Raw genomic sequence first — 25,541 nt, forward strand, 5'->3', positions numbered from 1 at the left:
CACCATCAGATCTATTTCTGGAAGTTCCCACATTTGAACAATCTGAAGAAATACCTCTGGGTGAAGAGACCATTCGCCCGGATGCAACGTTTGGCGACTGAGATAATCCGCTTCCCAATTGTCTATACCTGGGATATGAACCGCAGAGATTAGACAGGAGCTGGATTCCGCCCAAACCAAAATTCGAGATACTTCTTTCATAGCCAGAGGACTGTGAGTCCCTCCTTGATGATTGATGTATGCCACAGTTGTGACATTGTCTGTCTGAAAACAAATGAACGATTCTCTCTTCAGAAGAGGCCAAAACTGAAGAGCTCTGAAAATTGCACAGAGTTCCAAAATATTGATCGGTAATCTCACCTCCTGAGATTCCCAAACTCCTTGTGCCGTCAGAGATCCCCACACAGCTCCCCAACCTGTGAGACTTGCATCTGTTGAAATTACAGTCCAGGTCGGAAGCACAAAAGAAGCCCCCTGAATTAAACGATGGTGATCTGACCACCACGTTAGAGAGTGTCGAACAATCGGTTTTAAAGATATTAATTGAGATATCTTTGTGTAATCCTTGCACCATTGAATCAGCATACAGAGCTGAAGAGGTCGCATGTGAAAACGAGCAAAGGGGATCGCGTCCGATGCAGCAGTCATAAGACCTAGAATTTCCATGCATAAGGCTACCGAAGGGAATGATTGTGACTGAAGGTTTCGACAAGCTGTAATCAATTTTAGACGTCTCTTGTCTGTTAAAGACAGAGTCATGGACACTGAATCTATCTGGAAACCCAGAAAGGTTACCCTTGTCTGAGGAATCAAAGAACTTTTTGGTAAATTGATCCTCCAACCATGATCTTGAAGAAACAACACAAGTCGATTCGTATGAGATTCTGCTAAATGTAAAGACTGAGCAAGTACCAAGATATCGTCCAAATAAGGAAATACCACAATACCCTGTTCTCTGATTACAGACAGAAGGGCACCGAGAACCTTTGTAAAAATTCTTGGAGCTGTAGCTAGGCCAAACGGCAGAGCCACAAACTGGTAATGCTTGTCCAGAAAAGAGAATCTCAGGAACTGATAATGATCTGGATGAATCGGAATATGCAGATATGCATCCTGTAAATCTATTGTGGACATATAATTCCCTTGCTGAACAAAAGGCAAGATAGTCCTTACAGTTACCATCTTGAACGTTGGTATCCTTACATAACGATTCAATATTTTTAGATCCAGAACTGGTCTGAAGGAATTCTTCTTTGGTACAATGAAGAGATTTGAATAAAACCCCATCCCCTGTTCCGGAACTGGCATAATTACTCCAGCCAACTCTAGATCTGAAACACAATTCAGAAATGCTTGAGCTTTTACTGGATTTACTGGGACATGGGAAAGAAAAAATCTCTTTGCAGGAGGTCTCATCTTGAAACCAATTCTGTACCCTTCTGAAACAATGTTCTGAATCCAAAGATTGTGAACAGAATTGATCCAAATTTCTTTGAAAAAACGTAAAAGAATTTTTGCGCCAAAAAAGTCCGCGCCAAGAATGACGCAATAAAATGAAGCATTTTCAGCCCCCGCGAGCCTAACAGCCCACAGGAAAAAAAGAGTCAAATTTTTGAAGGTAAGAAAAAATGATTAATTCAAATGCATTATCCCAAATATGAAACTGACTGTCTGAAAATAAGGAATGTTGAACATTCTGAGTCAAGGCAAATAAATGTTTGAATACATATATTTAGAACTTTATAAACAAAGTGCCCAACCATAGCTTAGAGTGTCACAGAAAATAAGATTTACTTACCCCAGGACACTCATCTACATGTTTGTAGAAAGCCAAACCAGTACTGAAACGAGAATCAGCAGAGGTAATGGTATATATAAGAGTATATCGTCGATCTGAAAAGGGAGGTAAGAGATGAATCTCTACGACCGATAACAGAGAACCTATGAAATAGACCCCGTAGAAGGAGATCACTGCATTCAAATAGGCAATACTCTCCTCACATCCCTCTGACATTCACTGCACGCTGAGAGGAAAACCGGGCTCCAACTTGCTGCGGAGCGCATATCAACGTAGAATCTAGCACAAACTTACTTCACCACCTCCATCGGAGGCAAAGTTTGTAAAACTGAATTGTGGGTGTGGTGAGGGGTGTATTTATAGGCATTTTGAGGTTTGGGAAACTTTGCCCCTCCTGGTAGGAATGTATATCCCATACGTCACTAGCTCATGGACTCTTGCTAATTACATGAAAGAAATATGTATTTATGAATAAATAGAACATTGAAATGTGAAATAGTAATATTTTCATGTCTGGATAGCGCACTAGTGGAGTGTTCTATTGACTTCTGAGGTCATGATATTTTATCTTTAGGTTATTGAGCCATCACGTTAGCGCAGAAGCAAAAACTTTTTACTTTCAATTTGTAACACGAGCGCTACCCAATGCGCACAAAATCCTTACTTCTAGCAGAGTCAGTGCGCGAGAGGTAGCATTAAATACTGCTCCATTGGTAATCTGGCCCAAAATCGATAACAGGTTTTTCTTAAGATTTTCAATGTACCATCCTTGTAAGAGTAAACAAGGAGGCTGATTCAGCATTGTGCAATGTGTTTAATGCAGGCTTTTCCCTTTAACAGTAATATCAATTCATGTTTAATCAAAATGTCAAATTTATTAGAACATCTTATCATTAATATTACATTTCTAATCACATTACAATCATATATGATCATTCTTTACTTGTGTATACATTTTATAGTATTAACTTGTGATTTGTATACTAAGGCACATCACAGAGCTCTTATGGACTGGAATAGACCCCAATATATATTTCACTATTAAAGAGACATGAATCCAAAATGTTTTCTTCAGACAGACCATACATTTTTTTTTTAAAGTATTTCTGTTATCAGACTGACTTCTTTCTCATGGTATTCTTTGCTGAAGAGCATATCTAGGTAAGTGTCATGCTTGTATCTAAATAACTATTTGAAGATAGTTTTAAAAGAATGATATTGAGCACTAGATGGCAGCAAGAGTAAAAACATTCTATTGCTCCAGACTAGTTCCCAGTATTGCTTTGCTGCTCACGAGCCTACCTAGGTATTCTTAACAAAAGATAGCTAGAGAACAAAGCAAATTAGATAATAGAAGTCAATTCGAAAGTTGTTTAAAATTGCTTGTTCTCTCTGAATATTAAAAGAAAAATTTCGGGTTTCATGTCCCTTTAAGTATAAATACTTAAAGGGCCATAATACCCAAATGTTTAAACATTTGAAAGTGATGCAGCATAGCTGTAAAAAGCTGATTAGAAAATATCACCTGAACATCTCTATGTAAAAAAGAAAGATATTTTACCTCAAAAGTTCCTCAGTAGCCACCTCCCATTGTAAAGGATTTCTAAGCAGCATTTTAGTGTGTCTGTCCCGGGACAACTGAAAGGATGAGCTTCGTGCACTCTCATTATTTCACCAATCAGGTAAAGGAAGCTTACGATGAAATCTCATGAGAGTTAAGTCAAATCTCATGAGATCACAGTAAGAGTTCATGACCTCAGCACTGCTGATGCTGATTGGCTGCTGTTCATTTCTTCATTTATTTATTTTTTACCTGCAGCTGGGAGCAGCTGAGTATAACTTTTTACACAGAACTTACTCTGCTGAGCTGAGGAGATTGTGAGGTAAAATATCTTCCTTTTTTACATAGAGATGCTCAGGTGATATTTTCCTGTCAGCTTTTTACAGTTATACTGCATCAGTTTCAAGTGATTTAGCATATGAGTATTATGTCCCTTTAACTAAACCATTTAAATGGATGAATATAAATTATTTATAGGTGGGGAGATGATCTGATTGGCTCTTCTGATGGTTACACTTGGCTGCAGCACTTTCTGATCCTCTCCTCCGGGTGATATCTGCCCGTGGTGGCTACTGTGTATCTGGGCAGCAGAGAAGGGCCTCACGCCCACTGATCCTGCGCTAGATGCCTGTGGGCTCTTCTTCTGATAAAGACCTAAATTAGAGAAAGAAAGAAGAGACACAATAATAAATATATTTTATGAAATGATGAAATATGAAATCCGTTCTTATAAAGGCCTAGATTACAAGTGGAGCACTTATTTATCACGTGCCTGCAAACGGGCAAATTACAAGTGGCTTTTTATTGCTACCATGAGCTCGCAGAAGCAATTAGTGCTTACATTTTTTTTTTTAATGTGCCCCAATTGGTCCCAAAATAGAGTGTCTAGAGCCTTTTGAAAATAAAAAAATTGCATTTTTTATTTAAAAGAAAAATACTGTACTAGGCAGCTTTTTGGGGCTAAAGCTGGAGGCTGTGGGGTATATGTGTTACTATGTGTATATACAGATATATATTTATATGTGTTACTAAGTGTATATACAGATATATATTTATATGTGTTACTAAGTGTATATACAGATATATATTTATATGTGTTACTAAGTGTATATACAGATATATATTTATATGTGTTACTATGTGTATATACAGATATATTTATGTGTTACTATGTGTATATACAGATATATTTATGTGTTACTATGTGTATATACAGATATATTTATGTGTTACTATGTGTATATACAGATATATTTATTTGTTACTAAGTGTATATACAGATATATATTTATATGTGTTACTAAGTGTATATACAGATATATATTTATATGTGTTACTATGTGTATATACAGATATATATTTATATGTGTTACTAAGTGTATATACAGATATATATTTATATGTGTTACTATGTGTATATACAGATATATATTTATATGTGTTACTAAATGTATATACAGATATATATTTATATGTGTTACTAAGTGTATATACATATATATTTATGTGTTAGTATGTGTATATACATATATATTTATGTGTTTGTATGTGTATATATATATATATTTATGTGTTACTATGTGTATATACATATATATTTATGTGTTATTATGTGTATATACATATATATTTCTGTGTTATTATGTGTATATACAGATATATTTATGTGTTAGTTTGTGTATATACAGATATATTTATGTTACTATGTGTATATACATATATATCTATGTGTTATTATGTGTATATACAGATATATTTATGTTACTATGTGTATATACATATATATTTATGTGTTACTATGTGTATATACATATATATTTATGTGTTATTATGTGTATATACATATATATTTCTGTGTTAGTTTGTGTATATACAGATATATTTATGTTACTATGTGTATATACATATATATTTATGTGTTACTATGTGTATATACATATATATTTATGTGTTACTATGTGTATATACATATATATGCCCAGTGTTACTATGTGTATATACATATATATGCCCAGAGGCAGAACTTTTTTTCACTTTCTGTGATGAGATTTTTTTTAGTGAAACATTTTCTGCAGGTCATTTTTAAATTAAAATTAATTTTAAATTTGTCAGTTACACTAAAGCACCAGTTCAATTGCAACATGATAGTTTAATGGAGAATAAGCAATATTTAAAGTTTTATAATATAGTGCAGTAGTTGAAAATTGCATTGCAAATTAGCTGCAGACATAGTCTAACATAGAATTAGTAATAAAAAAGGTGCATTATTCATACAAATGTCTTCATGGCTCACCACAGCAGTGCAGTGTTGTTGACTAACTGAATCACCATGGTCTCTTCATGCATACCCCCCCTCATATCAATATCACCCTGGTCTCTTCATGCATACTCCCCTGCATATCAATATCACTATGGTCTCTTCATGCATACTCCCCTGCATATCAATATCACTATGGTCTCTTCATGCGTACCCCCCCCCCCCTGCATATCAATATCACCATGGTCTCTTCATGCATACTCCCCTGCATATCAATATCACCATGGTCTCTTCATGCATACCCCCCCTCATATCAATATCACCCTGGTCTCTTCATGCATACCCCCCTGCATATCAATATCACTATGGTCTCTTCATGCATACTCCCCTGCATATCAATATCACCCTGGTCTCTTCATGCATACCCCCCTGCATATCAATATCACCATGGTCTCTTCATGCATACCCCCTGCATATCAATATCACCCTGGTCTCTTCATGCATACCCCCCTGCATATCAATATCACCCTGGTCTCTTCATGCATACTCCCCTGCATATCAATATCACCATGGTCTCTTCATGCATACCCCCCTGCATATCAATATCACCATGGTCTCTTCATGCATACCCCCTGCATATCAATATCACTATGGTCTCTTCATGCATACCCCCTGCATATCAATATCACTATGGTCTCTTCATGTATACCCCCTGCATATCAATATCACCATGGTCTATTCATGCATACCCCCCCTCATATCAATATCACCATGGTCTCTTCATGCATACCCCCCTGCATATCAATATCACCATGGTCTATTCATGCATACCCCCTCCCTGCATATCAATATCACCATGGTCTCTTCATGCATACTCCCCCTGCATATCAATATCACCCTGGTCTCTTCATGCATACCCCCCCCCCTTCATATCAATATCACCCTGGTCTCTTCATGCATACCCCCCCCCCCGCATATCAATATCACCATGGTCTCTTCATGCATACCCCCCCTCATATCAATATCACCATGGTCTCTTCATGCATACCCCCCTCATATCAATATCACCATGGTCTCTTCATGCATACCCCCCTGCATATCAATATCACCATGGTCTATTCATGCATACCCCCTCCCTGCATATCAATATCACCATGGTCTCTTCATGCATACCCCCCTCATATCAATATCACCATGGTCTCTTCATGCATACCCCCCTGCATATCAATATCACCATGGTCTATTCATGCATACCCCCTCCCTGCATATCAATATCACCATGGTCTCTTCATGCATACTCCCCCTGCATATCAATATCACCCTGGTCTCTTCATGCATACCCCCCCCCTTCATATCAATATCACCCTGGTCTCTTCATGCATACCCCCCCTCATATCAATATCACCATGGTCTCTTCATGCATACCCCCCCCCGCATATCAATATCACCCTGGTCTCTTCATGCATACCCCCCCCCCCGCATATCAATATCACCATGGTCTCTTCATGCATACCCCCCCCTGCATATCAATATCACCATGGTCTCTTCATGCATACCCCCCCCTCGCATATCAATATCACCATGGTCTCTTCATGCATACCCCCCCCCCCGCATATCAATATCACCATGGTCTCTTCATGCATACCCCCCCCCCGCATATCAATATCACCATGGTCTCTTCATGCATACCCCCCCCTGCATATCAATATCACCATGGTCTCTTCATGCATACCCCCCCCCTCGCATATCAATATCACCATGGTCTCTTCATGCATACCCCCCCCCCCGCATATCAATATCACCATGGTCTCTTCATGCATACCCCCCCCTGCATATCAATATCACCATGGTCTCTTCATGCATACCCCCCCCCCCCCGCATATCAACATCACCATGATCTCTTCATGCATACCACCCCCCCCCACATATATCACCCTGGTCTCTCTTCATGCATTGCATACCCCCCCTGTATTTTATTTCAATGCTCAAAAAAGAACTGCTATATCTCTCAATACTATCATCATATATTATTCACAGCATAGTATATACAATTAATCACCTCTTTAGTGTACATCTATCTATAGAAAATGTGTATCATTTAAAAATACCTAAATTGATTAAAAATATATAAATTGGAAAGTTGGGGATTCATTCAAAAGATTGAAATAAAATATATTGTGCAAAACTGCTATAAAAATAAATATATATAAAAAATATGTATCAAGATTAGGGATGCACCGAAATTTCGGCTGCAGAAAGTTTCGGCCGAAAATGGCATTTTTGGCTATTTCGGTTTTCGTTTTTTTTGCCTGTTATTTTCGGTAAAATTATTGTGTAGCAGGTTTGAAATTTGATGCTAGCCTAGAGCTGCTGTTTAAGGATATTACTTGACTTACTGTTCTGCATATAATGAGTTTTCTAGGACTATACTTTATTTGGATAATTGGTAAAAAAAAAACCTGTTAAATATGATTCTGTTACATAGAACTAAATGAAGAATAATACAGTATATTGATATTTATAATTGTTTTAAGTAGGGATGCACCAAAACATTTTGGCCGAAAATTGCATTTTTTGCCTGTTTTTTTTTTCTTGGTATAATTATTGTGTAGCATATTATTGTTTTAAGATATTTTTGTCCAATTTTAGTGTGTTACTTTCAATAAAAGTGTGGCCTTTTTTTTATTGGCTCTAATTATGCCAAAAAAAAAAAAAAAAAACTAAAAAAAAATTAATTTGAAAAAATACATTTTCGGTATCAGTTTCGGTTTTCGGTCAAGTGCATCCTGGATTTTCGAATTCGGTTTCGGTCCAGAATTTCCATTTCGGTGCATCACTAATCAAGAAAACATGCATGGCATAAACTAGTAAAAATAAAATCTGGTAATCAAGTTCATATGGAACTGTTGACAACAATAAGGATGCTTTAATTAGAGTACTTATACCTTTAAGAAATTCTCTATTTAAACCTAGAGGAGTCTGGGTATCCTGTAAGCAGTGAACAAGTGCTACCTTAGCACAAAACATGTCTGCAGCAGGAACCCAGCAGTCCTTATTCACTGTATATTAGTTGTTTAAAGCTGTGTCAGTTTGGACTATGCTTTAGTCTGTTTTTATTACTTGGATCAATAAAGCTCTACTTTTTACATTACTTTCCGGGAAGTGCCTGAGTTACCTTTTGTATTTGTCTACATACCTGTACTGTGAGACGAGCAGTACTTTCTCAGAAGCATATCCGGGAGAGTTTGTGACGCCATCCCCCCCACTGGAGCTCCAATAGTGCCGTGATAGCGTGTATGGAGGGTAAGATAGAGCGCAACGCTGCAATTGTTGTGGAGTGTGTATATATATATATATCACCATGGTCTCTCTACGTTATCTGAAGCTGCAAATGTAACCAGTCATAGCTGCCCAGATATGCCAAAGGAGTAGTTTAGGGAGGAGCTTAGCAAACAGTCCGTGTCTCATACCTTAGCACAGCCTGCAGTACCATCTTGTTGCAACTGAAGCCTGTTTTAGGGTTGCTGTTTAGGAGGGATCTGTCGGGGGGGGGGGGGGATGGATTCAGGGGGCCCCAGCAGCCTCAGACCTGAGGGATCCCCCTCCGGACTTGTGAGCGCAGCCCAAAGACAGGACAGACTCCTAAACTTCCCAACAAATGAAGCAGATGAGGGAACTGAGCACTCTGTGTCCCTCCTACAGTGCCGGAGAGAGGAGGAGAGCAGGGAGTGTTAGAAGATTCGGAATACCATTTATTTAATGTTAATATAATAATATATGTTAAGAGGCTCAGGCTGGGGATGAAAGGGGGGCATCTCACATGTACTGCGTGCTTTCAAAAACAGACCTCGGAACAGCAATATTACAAAATTACATTCTTGAAAAGCCAGAAATGAAAACCAGAATTTGTTACTGCCGTTCCGAAGTCTGTTTTGAAAGCACGCAGTACATGTGAGATGCCCCCTTTCATCCCCAGCCTGAGCCTCTTAACATATATTATTATATTAACTACATGCGTGCCTGCCTGCCCCAGACTGTCCACTCAGTACAGACAGAGTATGCTAAAAATAAATGGTATTCCGAATCCTCTAACACTCCCTGCTCTCCTCCTCTCTCCGGCACTGTAGGAGGGACACAGAGTGCTCAGTTCCCTCATCTGCTTTATTTGTTGGGAAGTTTAGGAGTCTGTCCTGTCTTTGGGCTGCGCTCACAAGTCCGGAGGGGGATCCCTCAGTTCTGAGGATGCTGGGGCCCCCTGAATCAATTTCCCCTGACAGATCCCTCCTAACTGGCAGCCCTAAAATTGGCTTCAGTTGCAACAAGATGGTACTGCAGGCTGTGAGCCTCTTAACATATTATTATGAACTACAAGTCTGCCTGCCCAAGTGCCCACTCAGTGAAAACATGATTCAATCAACACACTAATCAATAATACAGAATTAGTGCACTCACTGCTCAAGTCAACACCAACCACAGAGTTTCAAACAGCTGCTGCAGTAATAGAAAAGCTAGTACACTTACCTCACAGTTGCAGACAGTCACAGAATGCTGGCGGGTAAAAGTAACATTAATATTGCATCTAAAATGTATCAATTTCAGGAGCAGAGCAGCCTTTAGTAATTGCACTAAAAATTTGCCGGTTGTCAACTTGAAAGCACTGCACTGGCAAGGAAAAAAAAAAAAAAATCCTGTTGAAGAAAATTCTATGCTTAAAGCGACACTGTACCCAAATTTTTTCTTTTGTGATTCAGATAGAGCATGCAATTTTAAGAACTTTCTAATTTACTCCTGTTACGGTACCAACAGGATACCAAGGGTTAACACCAGATGAACAATGTCCTGAATATGGGATCAGCAACTCACAACCCAGCCAGTTTTCAGGTTTAAAACAGAATGACATTTATTAAAGGCTATATGCCTAGTATTTATGCAGGTCTGACCCCAGCTGGGGGGTTGAAAGAATATTATACATTAGATAGAGAGCAAACGCCCTTTGACATGCCACAATAGAATTACATTACTTAGCAGATAACAATTTCAACACAAGAAAACAATGCAGTCCATCTTATCAACTAGCAGTCTGACTCTGGAGATGGCACACAATAAAGCCTATAGACAACCTTTCTTACATTATAGTCCAGAAGTGGCTAGGTTTGCCACAACTCCTATTTTCAAATGTTCTTTATTCTCTTGGTATCTTTATTTGAAATGCAAGAATGTAAGTTTAGATGCCGGCCCATTTTTGGTGAACAACCTAGGTTGTCCTTGCTGATTGGTGGATAAATGCATCCATCAATCAAAAACTGCTGTCCAGAGTTCTAAACCTAGAAAAAAGCAGATACCTTCTTTTTCATATAAAGATAGCAAGAAAAATTGATAAATCGGAGTAAATTAGAAAGTTCCTTAAAATTGTATGCTCTACCTGAATCACTAAAGAAAAATTTTGGGTTCAGTGTCCCTTTAACGGACCTGGCCGTTATTTTTCTGCAGGCAGGCTCCAGTTTCTGCGATGAGATCGCAGTTCGCACTATGTTCTGCCTTGGGGTATATATGTATGTGTTAGTATGTGTATATACAGGTGGCCCTCGTTTTACAACGGTTCAATTTACACCGTTTCAGAATAACAACCTTTTATTCCAGTCATGTGACTGCTATTGAAAAGCATTGAGAAGCAGTGCATTTATTAAAATAGCCAGTAGGTGGAGCTGTCCGCTTGTGTTGCAGCAAGCTGAAATTAATGAATTTTACCAGACCTGAGCTATCGAGTAGATTTCAAAGGAACAAGATCTTCCTGTCTATAAATCAGTCCAGATTGGAATGCATAGAAAGAACTGTTTGCAGAAAAATGCAAGTGAAGTCTGTGTTGTGTGATTTTATTAGGTTTATAATTCTGTTTAGCAAATGTTTTCTGTTCATTTAACTTAGTTTAATTATATATTCTGTGTTGTGTGATTATTTTATTAGGTTTATAATGCTGTTTAGCATTTAAAGTCTAAATTTCAAAGCAATGTATTAGGGGCGCAATCCGAAATAGATCGCAGTTTGCGGCGCAAGCGAGGGAACCCGCGTCGCACGCAGTTTCAGCTCGCAACTCGAGCTATCCAATATGCGGCGCCGTCACTTGCTAAAGTGGCGCAAGTCTCACAAACCAGCGATGTCCAGAAATCTGCGTAAGTACAGACTTTTGGAGTCGCCAGTGACTTGCGCCACGTTAGAAACTGCCGGCGCCTACAAAACCTGACTAAAGTCTAAATCACCCGCACTGTCTAACACGCCTCCTAAACATAGCCCGACATGTCTAACCCTCTATCCGCTATCCCCCCTCACTAGCCTAACAATAAAAAAAAGTTATTAACCCCTAAACCGCCGCTCCCGTAGCCCGCCGCAACCTAATAAAGTTATTAACCCCTAAACCGCCGCTCCCGTACCCCGCCGCCAGCTATATTAAATCTATAACCCCCTAAAGTGAGCCCCTAACACCGCCGCCATCTCTATTAAAATTATTAACCCCTAATTTAATCTACCTACCCCGCCGCCAGCTATATTATCTATATTAACCCTAAGTATATTATAGTTAATATAGTTATTACATTATATATATTAACTATATTAACCCTAATTATATTAGGGTTAATATAGTTAATATAGTTACTATAGTATTTATATTAACTATATTAACTCTATGTAACCCTAACACCCCTAACTAAATTTATATCAAATTAATCTAATTCGTTTAATAAACTAAAATATTCCTATTTAAATCTAAATACTTACCTATAAAATAAACCCTAAGATAGCTACAATATAATTAATAATTACATTGTAGCTATGTTAGGGTTAATATTTATTTTACAGGTAAATTGTTAATTATTTTAACTAGGTATAATAGCTATTAAATAGTTATTAACTATTTAATATCTACCTAGTTAAAATAATTACCCAATTACCTGTAAAATAAATCCTAACCTAAGTTACAAATACACCTACACTATCAATAAATTAAATAAACTACAAATATCTATCTAAAAATACAATTAAATTAACTAAACTAAATTACCAAAAAACAAACAAACACTAAATTACAAAAAATAAAAAAAAGATTACAAGATTTTTAAGCTAATTACACCTATTCTAAGCCCCCTAATAAAATAATAAAGCCCCCCAAAATAAAAAAAAATCCCTGCCCTATTCTAAATTAAAAAAAGTTCAAAGCTTAAAAGGGCCTTTTGTGGGGCATGCCCCAAAGAATTCAGCTCTTTTGCATTTAAAAACATAGACAATACCCCCCCCCATTACAAGCCACCACCCACATACCCCTATTCTAAACCCACCCAAACCCCCCTTAAAAAAGCCTAACACTACCCCCCTGAAGATCTCCCTACCTTGTCTTCACCACACCGGGCCGAACTCCTCATCCGATCCGGGCGATGTCTTGCTCCAAGTGGCAAAGAAGAATTCTTCCTCCGGCGATGTCTTCCTCCAAGCGGCAAAGAAGAATTCTTCCTCCAAGCGACAGCAAAGTCTTCTTCCTTCCGGCGGCATCTTCAATCTTCTTTCTTCGCTCCGCCGCCGCGGAGCATCCATCCCGGCCGACGAATGAGGTACCTTTAAATGACGTCATCCAAGATGGCGTCCGCCGAATTCCGATTGGCTGATAGGATTCTATCAGCCAATCGGAATTAAGTTAGAAAAATCTGATTGGCTGATTGAATCAGCCAATCAGATTAAAGTTCAATCCGATTGGCTGATTGGTTCAGCCAATCGGATTGAACTTGAATCTAATTGGCTGATTCAATCAGCCAATCAGATTTTTCTAACTTAATTCCGATTGGCTGATAGAATCCTATCAGCCAATCGGAATTCGGCGGACGTCATCTTGGATGACGTCATTTAAAGGTACCTCATTCGTCGTTCAGTCGTCGGCCGGGATGGATGCTCCGCGGTGGCGGAGCGAAGAAAGAAGACTTTGCTGCCGCTTGGAGGAAGACATCGCCGGGAGGAAAAATTCTTCTTTGCCGCTTGGAGGAAGACATCGCCCGGATCGGATGAGGAGTTCGGCCCGGTGTGGTGAAGACAAGGTAGGGAGATCTTCAGGGGGGTAGTGTTAGGCTTTTTTAAGGGGGGGGGGGGGGGGTTATTGTCTATGTTTTTAAATGCAAAAGAGCTGAATTCTTTGGGGCATGCCCCACAAAAGGCCCTTTTAAGGGCTGGTAAGGTAAAGAGCTTTGAACTTTTAATTTAGAATAGGGCAGGGAATTTTTTTTATTTTGGGGGGCTTTATTATTTTATTAGGGGGCTTAGAATAGGTGTAATTAGCTTAAAAATCTTGTAATCTTTTTTTTATTTTTTGTAATTTAGTTTAGTTAATTTAATTGTATTTTTAGATAGATATTTGTAGTTTATTTAATTTATTGATAGTGTAGGTGTATTTGTAACGTAGGTTAGGATTTATTTTACAGGTAATTGGGTAATTATTTTAACTAGGTAGATATTAAATAGGTAATAACTATTTAATAGCTATTATACCTAGTTAAAATAATTAACAATTTACCTGTAAAAATATAATTTATGCTTACCTGATAAATTCATTTCTCTTGTAGTGTAGTCAGTCCACGGGTCATCCATTACTTATGGAATATATCTCTTCCTAACAGGAAGCTGCAAGAGGATCACCCAAGCAGAGCTGCTATATAGCTCCTCCCCTCACACGTCATATCCAGTCATTCGACCGAAACCAGACGAGAAAGGAGAAACTATAGGGTGCAGTGGTGACTGGAGTTTAATTAAAATTTAGACCTGCCGTAAAAAAACAGGGCGGGCCGTGGACTGACTACACTACAAGAGAAATGAATTTATCAGGTAAGCATAAATTATATTTTCTCTTGTTAAGTGTAGTCAGTCCACGGGTCATCCATTACTTATGGGATACCAATACCAAAGCTAAAAGTACACGGATGACGGGAGGGACAAGGCAGGAACTTTACACGGAAGGAACCACTGCCTGTAGAACCTTTCTCCCAAAAACAGCCTCTGAAGAAGCAAAAGTGTCAAATTTGTAAAATTTTGAAAAAGTGTGAAGTGAAGACCAAGTTGCAGCCTTGCAAATCTGTTCAACAGAGGCCTCATTCTTAAAGGCCCAGGTGGAAGCCACAGCTCTAGTAGAATGAGCTGCAATTCTTTCAGGAGGCTGATGTCCAGCAGTCTCATAGGCTAAACGTATTATGCTACGAAGCCAAAAGAAGAGAGAGGTAGCCAAAGCCTTTTGACCTCTCCTCTGTCCAGAGTAAACGACAAACAGGGAAGAAGTTTGACGAAAATCTTTAGTTGCCTTGAAGAAGGGTTAGGACACAATGAAGGAACAACAATCTCTTGATTGATATTCCTGTTAAAGACTACCTTAGGTAAGAACCCAGGTTTAGTACGCAGAACTACCTTGTCTGAATGAAAAATCAGATAAGGAGAATCACAATGTAAGGCAGATAACTCAGAGACTCTTCGAGCCGAGGAAATAGCCATCAAAAACAGAACTTTCCAAGATAACAGCTTGATATCAATGGAATGAAGGGGTTCAAACGGAACGCCTTGCAGAACGTTAAGAACTAAGTTTAAGCTCCACGGCGGAGCAACAGTCTTAAACACAGGCTTAATCCTAGTCAAAGCTTGACAAAAGGCCTGAACGTCTGGAACTTCTGCCAGACGTTTGTGCAGAAGAATAGACAGAGCCGAAATCTGTCCCTTTAACGAACTAGCAGATAAACCCTTTTCTAAACCCTCTTGTAGAAAAGACAATATCCTAGGAATCCTAACCTTACTCCATGAGTAACTTTTGGATTCGCACCAATATAAATATTTACGCCATATTTTATGGTAGATTTTTCTGGTAACAGGTTTCCTAGCCTGTATTAAGGTATCAATAACCGACTCCGAGAAGCCACGCTTTGATAGAATCAAGCGTTCAATCTCCATGCAGTCAGCCTCAGAGAAATTAGATTTGGATGGTTGAAAGGACCCTGAATTAGAAGGTCCCGCCTCAGAGGCAGAGACCATGGTGGACAGGACGACATGTCCACTAGATCTGCATACCAGGTCCTGCGTGGCCACGCAGGCGCTATCAGAATCACTGATGCTCTCTCCTGTTTGATCCTGGCAATCAATCGAGGGAGCATCGGAAATGGTGGAAACACATAAGCCATGTTGAAGACCCAATGTGCTGTCAGGGCATCTATCAGCACCACTCCCGGGTCCCTGGACCTGGATCCGTAACAAGGAAGCTTGGCGTTCTGGCGAGACGCCATGAGATCCAGCTCCGGTTTGCCCCAACGATGAATCAGTTGGGCAAAGACCTCCGGATGAAGTTCCCACTCCCCCGGATGAAAAGTCTGGCGACTTAGAAAATCCGCCTCCCAGTTCTCCACGCCTGGGATGTGGATTGCTGACAGGTGGCAAGAGTGAGACTCTGCCCAGCGAATTATCTTTGAGACTTCCAACATCGCTAGGGAACTCCTGGTTCCCCCTTGATGGTTGATGTAAGCCACAGTCGTGATGTTGTCCGACTGAAATCTGATGAACCTCAGAGTTGCTAACTGAGGCCAAGCGAGAAGAGCATTGAAAATTGCTCTTAACTCCAGAATGTTTATTGGGAGGAGTCTCTCCTCCTGAGTCCATGATCCCTGAGCCTTCAGGGAATTCCAGACTGCGCCCCAACCTAGGAGGCTGGCGTCTGTTGTTACAATCGTCCAATCTGGCCTGCGGAAGGACATCCCCTTGGACAGATGTGGCCGAGAAAGCCACCATAGAAGAGAATCTCTGGTCTCTTGATCCAGATTTAGCAGAGGGGACAAATCTGAGTAATCCCCATTCCACTGACTTAGCATGCACAATTGCAGCGGTCTGAGATGCAGGCGCGCAAATGGTACTATGTCCATTGCCGCTACCATTAAGCCGATTACCTCCATGCACTGAGCCACTGACGGGTGTGGAATGGAATGAAGGACACGGCAAGCATTTAGAAGTTTTGATAACCTGGCCTCCGTCAGGTAAATTTTCATCTCTACAGAATCTATAAAAGTCCCTAGGAAGGGAACCCTTGTAAGTGGCAATAGAGAACTCTTTTCCACGTTCACCTTCCACCCATGCGACCTCAGAAATGCCAGAACTATCTCTGTATGAGACTTGGCAGTTTGAAAACTTGACGCTTGTATCAGAATGTCGTCTAGGTACGGAGCCACTGCAATGCCTCGCGGTCTCAGAACCACCAGAAGTGAGCCCAGAACCTTTGTAAAGATTCTTGGGGCCGTAGCTAACCCGAAGGGAAGAGCTACAAACTGGTAATGCCTGTCTAGGAAGGCAAATCTTAGATACCGGTAATGATCTCTGTGAATCGGTATGTGAAGGTAGGCATCCTTTAAGCCCACTGTGGTCATGTACTGACCCTCTTGGATCATGGGTAGGATGGTTCGAATAGTTTCCATTTTGAATGATGGAACTCTTAGGAATTTGTTTAGGATCTTTAAGTCCAAGATTGGTCTGAAGGTTCCCTCTTTCTTGGGAACCACAAATAGATTTGAATAGAATCCTTGCCCGTGTTCCGTCCGCGGAACTGGGTGGATCACCCCCATTAGTAAGAGGTCTTGTACACAGTGTAGAAACGCCTCTTTCTTTGTTTGGTTTGCTGATAACCTTGAAAGATGAAATCTCCCTTGTGGAGGAGAAGCTTTGAAGTCCAGAAGATATCCATGAGATATGATCTCCAACACCCAGGGATCCTGGACATCTCTTGCCCAAGCCTGGGCAAAGAGAGAAAGTCTGCCCCCCACTATATCAGTTTCCGGATAGGGGGCCCTCACTTCATGCTGTCTTAGGGGCAGCAGCAGGTTTTCTGGCCTGCTTGCCCTTGTTCCAGGACTGGTTAGCTTTCCAGCCCTGTCTATAACGAGCAACAGCTCCTTCCTGTTTTGGAGCGGAGGAAGTTGATGCTGCTCCTGCCTTGAGGTTACGAGGTTATCTTGAGGCAGAGCATGGCCCTTACCTCCGGTAATGTCATCGATAATTTCTTTCAAGCCGGGCCCGAATAAGGTCTGCCCTTTGAAAGGAATATTAAGCAATTTAGATTTAGAAGTCACATCAGCTGACCAGGATTTAAGCCACGCTTGGATGGCGCGCTTGGATGTCGAATCCGGAGTTCTTAGCCGTAAGTTTGGTTAAATGTACGACGGCATCAGAAACAAATGAGTTAGCTAGCTTAAGGGCTTTAAGCTTGTTCATAATTTCATCCAATGGAGCTGTGCGAATGGCCTCTTCCAGAGACTCAAACCAGAATGCCGCCGCAGCAGTGACAGGCGCAATGCATGCAAGGGGTTGTAAGATAAAACCTTGTTGAACAAACATTTTCTTAAGGTAACCCTCTAATTTTTTATCCATTGGATCTGAAAAAGCACAGCTATCCTCCACCGGGATAGTGGTACACTTAGCCAGAGTAGAAACTGCTCCTTCCACCTTAGGGACCGTCTGCCATAAGTCCCGTGTGGTGGTGTCTATTGGAAACATTTTCCTAAATATAGGAGGGGGTGAAAAAGGCACACCGGGTCTATCCCACTCCTTGTTAACAATTTCTGTAAGCCTCTTAGGTATAGGAAAAATGTCAGTACACACCGGTACCGCAAAGTATTTATCCAGCCTACATACTTTCTCTGGAATTGCAACCGTGTTACAATCATTCAGAGCCGCTAATACCTCCCCTAGCAATACGCGGAGGTTCTCAAGCTTAAATTTAAAATTAGAAATCTCTGAATCCAGTCTGCCTGGATCAGATCCGTCACCCACAGAATGAAGCTCTCCGTCCTCATGTTCTGCAAATTGTGACGCAGTATCGGACACGGCTCTCCCATTATCAGCGCGCTCTGTTCTTACCCCAGAGTGATCGCGCTTACCTCTTAATTCTGGCAATTTAGATAGTACTTCTGTCATAACAGTAGCCATGTCTTGCAAAGTGATTTGAATGGGCCGCCCTGATGTACTTGGCGCCACAATATCACGCACCTCCTGCGCGGGAGGCGAAGGTACTGACACGTGAGGAGAGTTAGTCGGCATAACTTCCCCCTCGTTGTCTGGTGATAATTTCTTTACATGCAAAGTTTGACTTTTATTTAAAGTAACATCAATACATTGAGTGCACAAATTTCTATTGGGCTCCACATTGGCCTTTAAACATAGTGAACAGACAGATTCATCTGTGTCAGACATGTTTAAACAGACTAGCAATGAGACTAGCAAGCTTGGAAAATACTTTCAAATAAATTTACAAGCAATATAAAAAACGCTACTGCGCCTTTAAGAAGCACAAAAAGCTGTCACCGTTGAAATAACCATGAACCAAATTAGTTATAGCAACCAAATTTTTACAGTAAGTGTATAAGGTTATCAGAGGATTGCACCCACCAGCAAAAGGATGATTAACCCCTTGATACCCAAAAACGGATAACAATTGTAATAATTAACGTTTTTATCACAGTCAAACACACTGTCACAGGTCTGCTGTGACTGATTACCTCCCTCAAAACGAGCTTTGAAGACCCCTGAGCTCTGTAGAGACGTCCTGGATCATGGAGGATGAAATAGGAAGACTGTGACTGAATTTTTACTGCGGAAAAAAGCGCTAAGATATGCCCCTCCCACTCATATTACAACAGTGGGGAAGCTCAGTAAACTGTTTCTATGCAGAAAAAAACGATAGCCATGTGGTAAAAATCATGCCCAATAAGTTTTATCACCAAGTACCTCACAAAAAACGATTAACATGCTAGTAAACGTTTTGAAAATGTATTTTAAAGTTATGAAGTGTTATTAATAAGCCTGCTACCAGTCGCTTTTACTGCAGTGAAGGCTCATACATTACTTCAGTATTAACAGTATTTTCTGAGTAAAATTCCATTCCCTAGAGAAATACTTCAGTGTACACACACACACTCATCAGCCTGATGCCAGTCGCTACCACTGCATTTAAGGCTGCACTTACATTACATCGGTATTAGCAGTATTTTCTCAGTCAATTCCATTCCTTAGAAAATAATTTACTGCACATACCTCCTTGCAGGGGGGCCCTGCATGCTATTCCCCTGTTCTGAAGTTACCTGACTCCTCAGAATGTACGAGAACAGCCAGTGGATCTTAGTTACGTCCGCTAAGATCATAGAAAACGCAGGCAGATTCTTCTTCTAATGCTGCCTGAGAACAAACAGCACACTCCGGTGCCGTTTAAAATAACAAACTTTTGATTGAAGAAATAAAACTAAGTTTAAAACACCACAGCCCTCTCACAACGACCTGTCTTTAGTTAGGTGCAAGAGAATGACTGGATATGACGTGTGAGGAAAGGAGCTATATAGCAGCTCTGCTTGGGTGATCCTCTTGCAACTTCCTGTTAGGGAAGAGATATAATCCCATAAGTAATGGATGACCCGTGGACTGACTACACTTAACAAGAGAAATAACTATTAACCCTAACATAGCTACAATGTAATTATTAATTATATTGTAGCTATCTTAGGGTTTATTTTATAGGTAAGTATTTAGATTTAAATAGGAATATTTTAGTTTATTAAATGAATTAGATTAATTTAATATAAATTTAGTTAGGGGTGTTAGGGTTAGATAGAGTTAATATAAATACTATAGTAACTATATTAACTATATTAATATAATTAGGGTTAATATAGTTAATATATATAATGTAATAACTATATTAACTATAATATACTTAGGGTTAATATAGATAATATAGCTGGCGGCGTGGTAGGTAGATTAAATTAGGGGTTAATAATTTTAATAGAGATGGCGGCGGTGTAAGGGGCTTACATTAGGGGTTAATAATATTAATATAGCTGGCGGCGGTATAGGGGGATTAGATTAGGGGTTAATAATTTTTATATAGGTGGCGGCGGTGTAAGGGGTCAGATTAGGCAAGGTAGATGGCGGCGGTTTTAGGGGCTCACAGTAGGGGGTTAGTTTATGTAGATGGCGGCGGGGTCCGGGAGCGGCGGTTTAGGGGTTAATAGCTTTATTAGGGATTTCGGGGGGGGGGGGGGGGAGATCGCGGGTGACAGGTAGATAGACATTGCGCATGCGTTAGGTGTTAGGTTTATTTTCTAGTTAGTTTAGGGAGTTACGGGGCTCCAATAGTCAGCATAAGGCTTCTTACGGCTGCTTTTTGTGGCAAGGTGAAAATGGAGTAAGTTTTCTACATTTTCGCCACGTAAGTCCTTACGCTGCATATTGGATACCAAACTGTGCTGGTTTGGTATACCTGCCTATAGCCCAAAAAACTACGGGCGACGGCAGAAATATACGGGCGTAACTTCTAGGTTACGCCGTATATGTGATACCAAACCAGTGTAAATATTGGCGTCGCCGGTGACGATTTTTATCGTATCGACCCCTAGGTGTTACTTATGCCAATTTTGAGAGGGACCTGGAACCTATCTCCCTCACTTCCCATTGACTTACATTATAAACTGGGTTTCAATTTACAACGGTTTCGATTTACAACCATTCCTCCTGGAACCTAACCCCGGCGTAAAAACTGAGGGCTACCTGTATATATATATATATATATATATATATATATATATATATATATTTATGTCATATTAAGTACAGTTACTAGTTATATCTGTATCACGTACTCACGTTAGTCTGTGATATGACATTAAATACAGTTACTAAAATACTTATTAGAGAGAGCGCCTAGAGGCTTAAAATATCAAACACTATCAAAATGTAAAAATATAACCAATATTTATTAAAATGCACCAATTAAAACATATACTGAGGGACGTCTCCCTAAAAACAGAGTAACTAAATAGTTAATTCTAAAAACAAATTTAAATCATCCACAATGTGTTTAATAATGTAATACCCAGAATAGTGGCAAACAATAATGTCCGTTATTGACGGTTACTTTGTGTCAGTCCACAACCATGGCTTGTGATTATATGCCTTGTAAATGTATGTCACAGTTGCCGATATTGGAAAGAAATGTTGCCAAAGTCACTCCAAATAGAGATAAAATACAGACAGTCCTAGTCTTACTCAGGCATAGGATGATAAATTCAATAGCATAAGGGCTGTGTCTTAAAACCTTGCTGTGGAAAGCAAATGCATAAAGTATAATACCTTGTTAAAGCCCAGAGAAGGGCGAAACGCGTCATTTGTATAGCATTGTGACACTGTTATATTACAATACCACTTTATTATGATTCATGAACTTTGTATTTTAACCCGGGTTATCACTTTGCAATCTTTACTACCACTAAAATTCATCTTGGAGTTTGGAGGGCAATTTATGCCCCAGTACATCTTTTTCCTGCGTGCATAAGCACTAAGTGCAGGTTAAAAATCTTTTGCCACGACTAACAGATCAGCTGGCCGCCTTCAGGGAGATACTACCCGTCTACAGAGACGGAGCACAAGCCGTGGCGTCAGACGCCGTCGGTCATGTGGTTTCAGTTTGGAAAAAAAGAATTTATGCTTACCTGATAAATTACTTTCTCCAACGGTGTGTCCGGTCCACGGCGTCATCCTTACTTGTGGGATATTCTCTTCCCCAACAGGAAATGGCAAAGAGTCCCAGCAAAGCTGGTCACATGATCCCTCCTAGGCTCCGCCCACCCCAGTCATTCGACCGACGGACAGGAGGAAATATATATATAGGAGAAACCATATGATACCGTGGTGACTGTAGTTAGAGAAAATAATTCATCAGACCTGATTAAAAAACCAGGGCGGGCCGTGGACCGGACACACCGTTGGAGAAAGTAATTTATCAGGTAAGCATAAATTCTGTTTTCTCCAACATAGGTGTGTCCGGTCCACGGCGTCATCCTTACTTGTGGGAACCAATACCAAAGCTTTAGGACACGGATGAAGGGAGGGAGCAAATCAGGTCACCTAAATGGAAGGCACCACGGCTTGCAAAACCTTTCTCCCAAAAATAGCCTCCGAAGAAGCAAAAGTATCAAATTTGTAAAATTTGGCAAAAGTGTGCAGTGAAGACCAAGTCGCTGCCTTACATATCTGGTCAACAGAAGCCTCATTCTTGAAGGCCCATGTGGAAGCCACAGCCCTAGTGGAGTGAGCTGTGATTCTTTCAGGAGGCTGCCGTCCGGCAGTCTCATAAGCCAATCGGATAATGCTTTTAAGCCAAAAGGAAAGAGAGGTAGAAGTCGCTTTTTGACCTCTCCTTTTACCAGAATAAACAACAAACAAGGAAGATGTTTGTCTGAAATCTTTAGTAGCCTCTAAATAGAATTTTAGAGCACGGACTACGTCCAAATTGTGTAACAAACGTTCCTTCTTTGAAACTGGATTCGGACACAAAGAAGGTACAACTATCTCCTGGTTAATATTTTTGTTGGAAACAACTTTCGGAAGAAAACCAGGCTTAGTACGCAATACCACCTTATCTGCATGGAACACCAGATAGGGCGGAGAACACTGCAGAGCAGATAACTCTGAAACTCTTCTAGCAGAAGAAATTGCAACCAAAAACAAAACTTTCCAAGATAATAACTTAATATCTACGGAATGTAAGGGTTCAAACGGAACCCCTTGAAGAACTGAAAGAACTAGATTTAGACTCCAGGGAGGAGTCAAAGGTCTGTAAACAGGCTTGATCCTAACCAGAGCCTGAACAAATGCTTGAACATCTGGCACAGCTGCCAGTCTTTTGTGAAGTAAAACAGATAAAGCAGAGATCTGTCCCTTTAGAGAACTTGCAGATAATCCTTTCTCCAAACCTTCTTGTAGAAAGGATAGAATCTTAGGAATTTTTATCTTGTTCCATGGGAATCCTTTAGATTCACACCAACAGATATATTTTTTCCATATTTTATGGTAAATTTTTCTAGTTACAGGCTTTCTAGCCTGAATCAGAGTATCTATTACAGAATCTGAAAACCCACGCTTTGATAAAATCAAGCGTTCAATCTCCAAGCCGTCAGTTGGAGGGAAACCAGATTCGGATGTTCGAATGGACCCTGAACAAGAAGGTTCTGTCTCAAAGGTAGCTTCCATGGTGGAGCCGATGACATATTCACCAGGTCTGCATACCAAGTCCTGCGTGGCAAGGTGCTACTAGTGCATCTACTAGAGTCGCCTTGGGATCCCTGGATCTGGACCCGTAGCAAGGAACCTTGAAGTTCTGACGAGACGCCATCAGATCCATGTCTGGAATGCCCCATTGAGTTATTTGGGCAAAGATTTCCGGATGGAGTTCCCACTCCCCCGGATGGAATGTCTGACGACTCAGAAAATCCGCTTCCCAATTTTCCACTCCTGGGATGTGGATTGCAGACAAGTGGCAGGAGTGATCCTCCGCCCATTGGATTATTTTGGTCACTTCTTCCATCCCCAGGGAACTCCTTGTTCCCCCCTGATGATTGATATATGCAACAGTCGTCATGTTGTCTGATTGAAACCTTATGAATTTGGCCTTTGCTAGTTGAGGCCAAGCTTTGAGAGCATTGAATATCGCTCTCAGTTCCAGAATGTTTATCGGGAGAAGAGACTCTTCCCGAGACCATAGACCCTGAGCTTTCAGGGGTTCCCAAACCGCGCCCCAGCCCACCAGGCTGGCGTCGGTCATGACAATGACCCACTCTGGTCTGCGGAAGCTCATTCTCTGTGACAGATTGTCCAGGGTCAGCCACCAACGGAGTGAAACTCTGGTCTTTTGATCTACTTGAATCGTCGGAGACAAGTCTGTATAATCCCCATTCCACTGTCTGAGCATGCACAGTTGTAATGGTCTTAGATGAATTTGTGCAAAAGGAACTATGTCCATTGCTGCAACCATCAATCCTATTACTTCCATGCACTGCGCTATGGAAGGACGAAGAACAGAATGAAGTACTTGACAAGAGCTTAGAATTTTTGATTTTCTGACCTCTGTCAGAAAAATCCTCAATTCTAAGGAATCTATTATTGTTCCCAAGAAGGGAACTCTTGTTGACGGGGACAGAGAACTTTTTTCTTTGTTCACCTTCCATCCGTGAGATCTGAGAAAGGCTAGGACGATGTCCGTATGAGCCTTTGCTTTTGACAGAGACGATGCTTGAATCAGGATGTCGTCCAAATAAGGTACTACTGCAATGCCCCTTGGTCTTAGAACCGCTAGAAGGGACCCTAGTACTTTTGTGAAAATCCTTGGGGCAGTGGCTAATCCGAATGGAAGTGCCACAAACTGGTAATGCTTGTCCAGAAAAGCGAACCTCAGGAACTGATGATGTTCCTTGTGGATAGGAATATGTAGGTACGCATCCTTTAAATCCACGGTAGTCATAAATTGATTTTCCTGGATAGTAGGTAGGATAGTTTGAATAGTTTCCATTTTGAACGATGGAACCTTGAGAAATTTGTTTAGGATCTTGAGATCCAAAATTGGTCTGAATGTTCCCTCTTTTTTGGGAACTATAAACAGGTTGGAATAAAAACCCATCCCTTGTTCTCTTATTGGAACTGGATGAATCACTCCCATTTTTAACAGGTCTTCTACACAATGTAAGAATGCCTGTCTTTTTATTTGGTTTGAAGATAATTGAGACTTGTGGAACCTTCCCCTTGGGGGTAGTTCCTTGAATTCCGGGAGATAACCTTGAGAAACTATTTCTAGCGCCCAAGGATCCTGAACATCTCTTGCCCAAGCCTGAGCAAAGAGAGAAAGTCTGCCCCCCACCAGATCCGGTCCCGGATCGGGGGCCATCCCTTCATGCTGTTTTGGTAGCAGTGGTAGGCTTCTTGGCCTGCTTACCCTTGTTCCAGCCTTGCATTGGTCTCCAGGCTGGTTTGGGTTGTGAAGTATTACCCTCTTGCTTAGAGGATGTAGAATTAGAGGCTGGTCCGTTTCTGCGAAAGGGACGAAAATTAGGTTT

At 40.5% G+C, this 25,541-nt stretch overlaps 1 protein-coding gene across 1 annotated transcript in view; it reads right to left on the minus strand.

Annotated features, from left to right (window-relative positions):
* Positions 1-2,592: 2,592 nt before the first annotated feature.
* LOC128654734 (uncharacterized) overlaps positions 2,593-25,541 on the minus strand; it is a 71,014-nt gene continuing 48,065 nt past the window's right edge. The window contains exon 3 of the mRNA XM_053708830.1: positions 2,593-4,013. Within this exon, the coding sequence (XP_053564805.1) occupies positions 3,980-4,013 (34 nt within the window). The 3' untranslated portion in view covers positions 2,593-3,979. The remainder of the gene's footprint in view (positions 4,014-25,541) is intronic.

This window comes from Bombina bombina, chromosome 3 (genome assembly GCF_027579735.1).
Source record: "Bombina bombina isolate aBomBom1 chromosome 3, aBomBom1.pri, whole genome shotgun sequence".
In the NCBI taxonomy this organism is placed as follows: domain Eukaryota; kingdom Metazoa; phylum Chordata; class Amphibia; order Anura; family Bombinatoridae; genus Bombina; species Bombina bombina.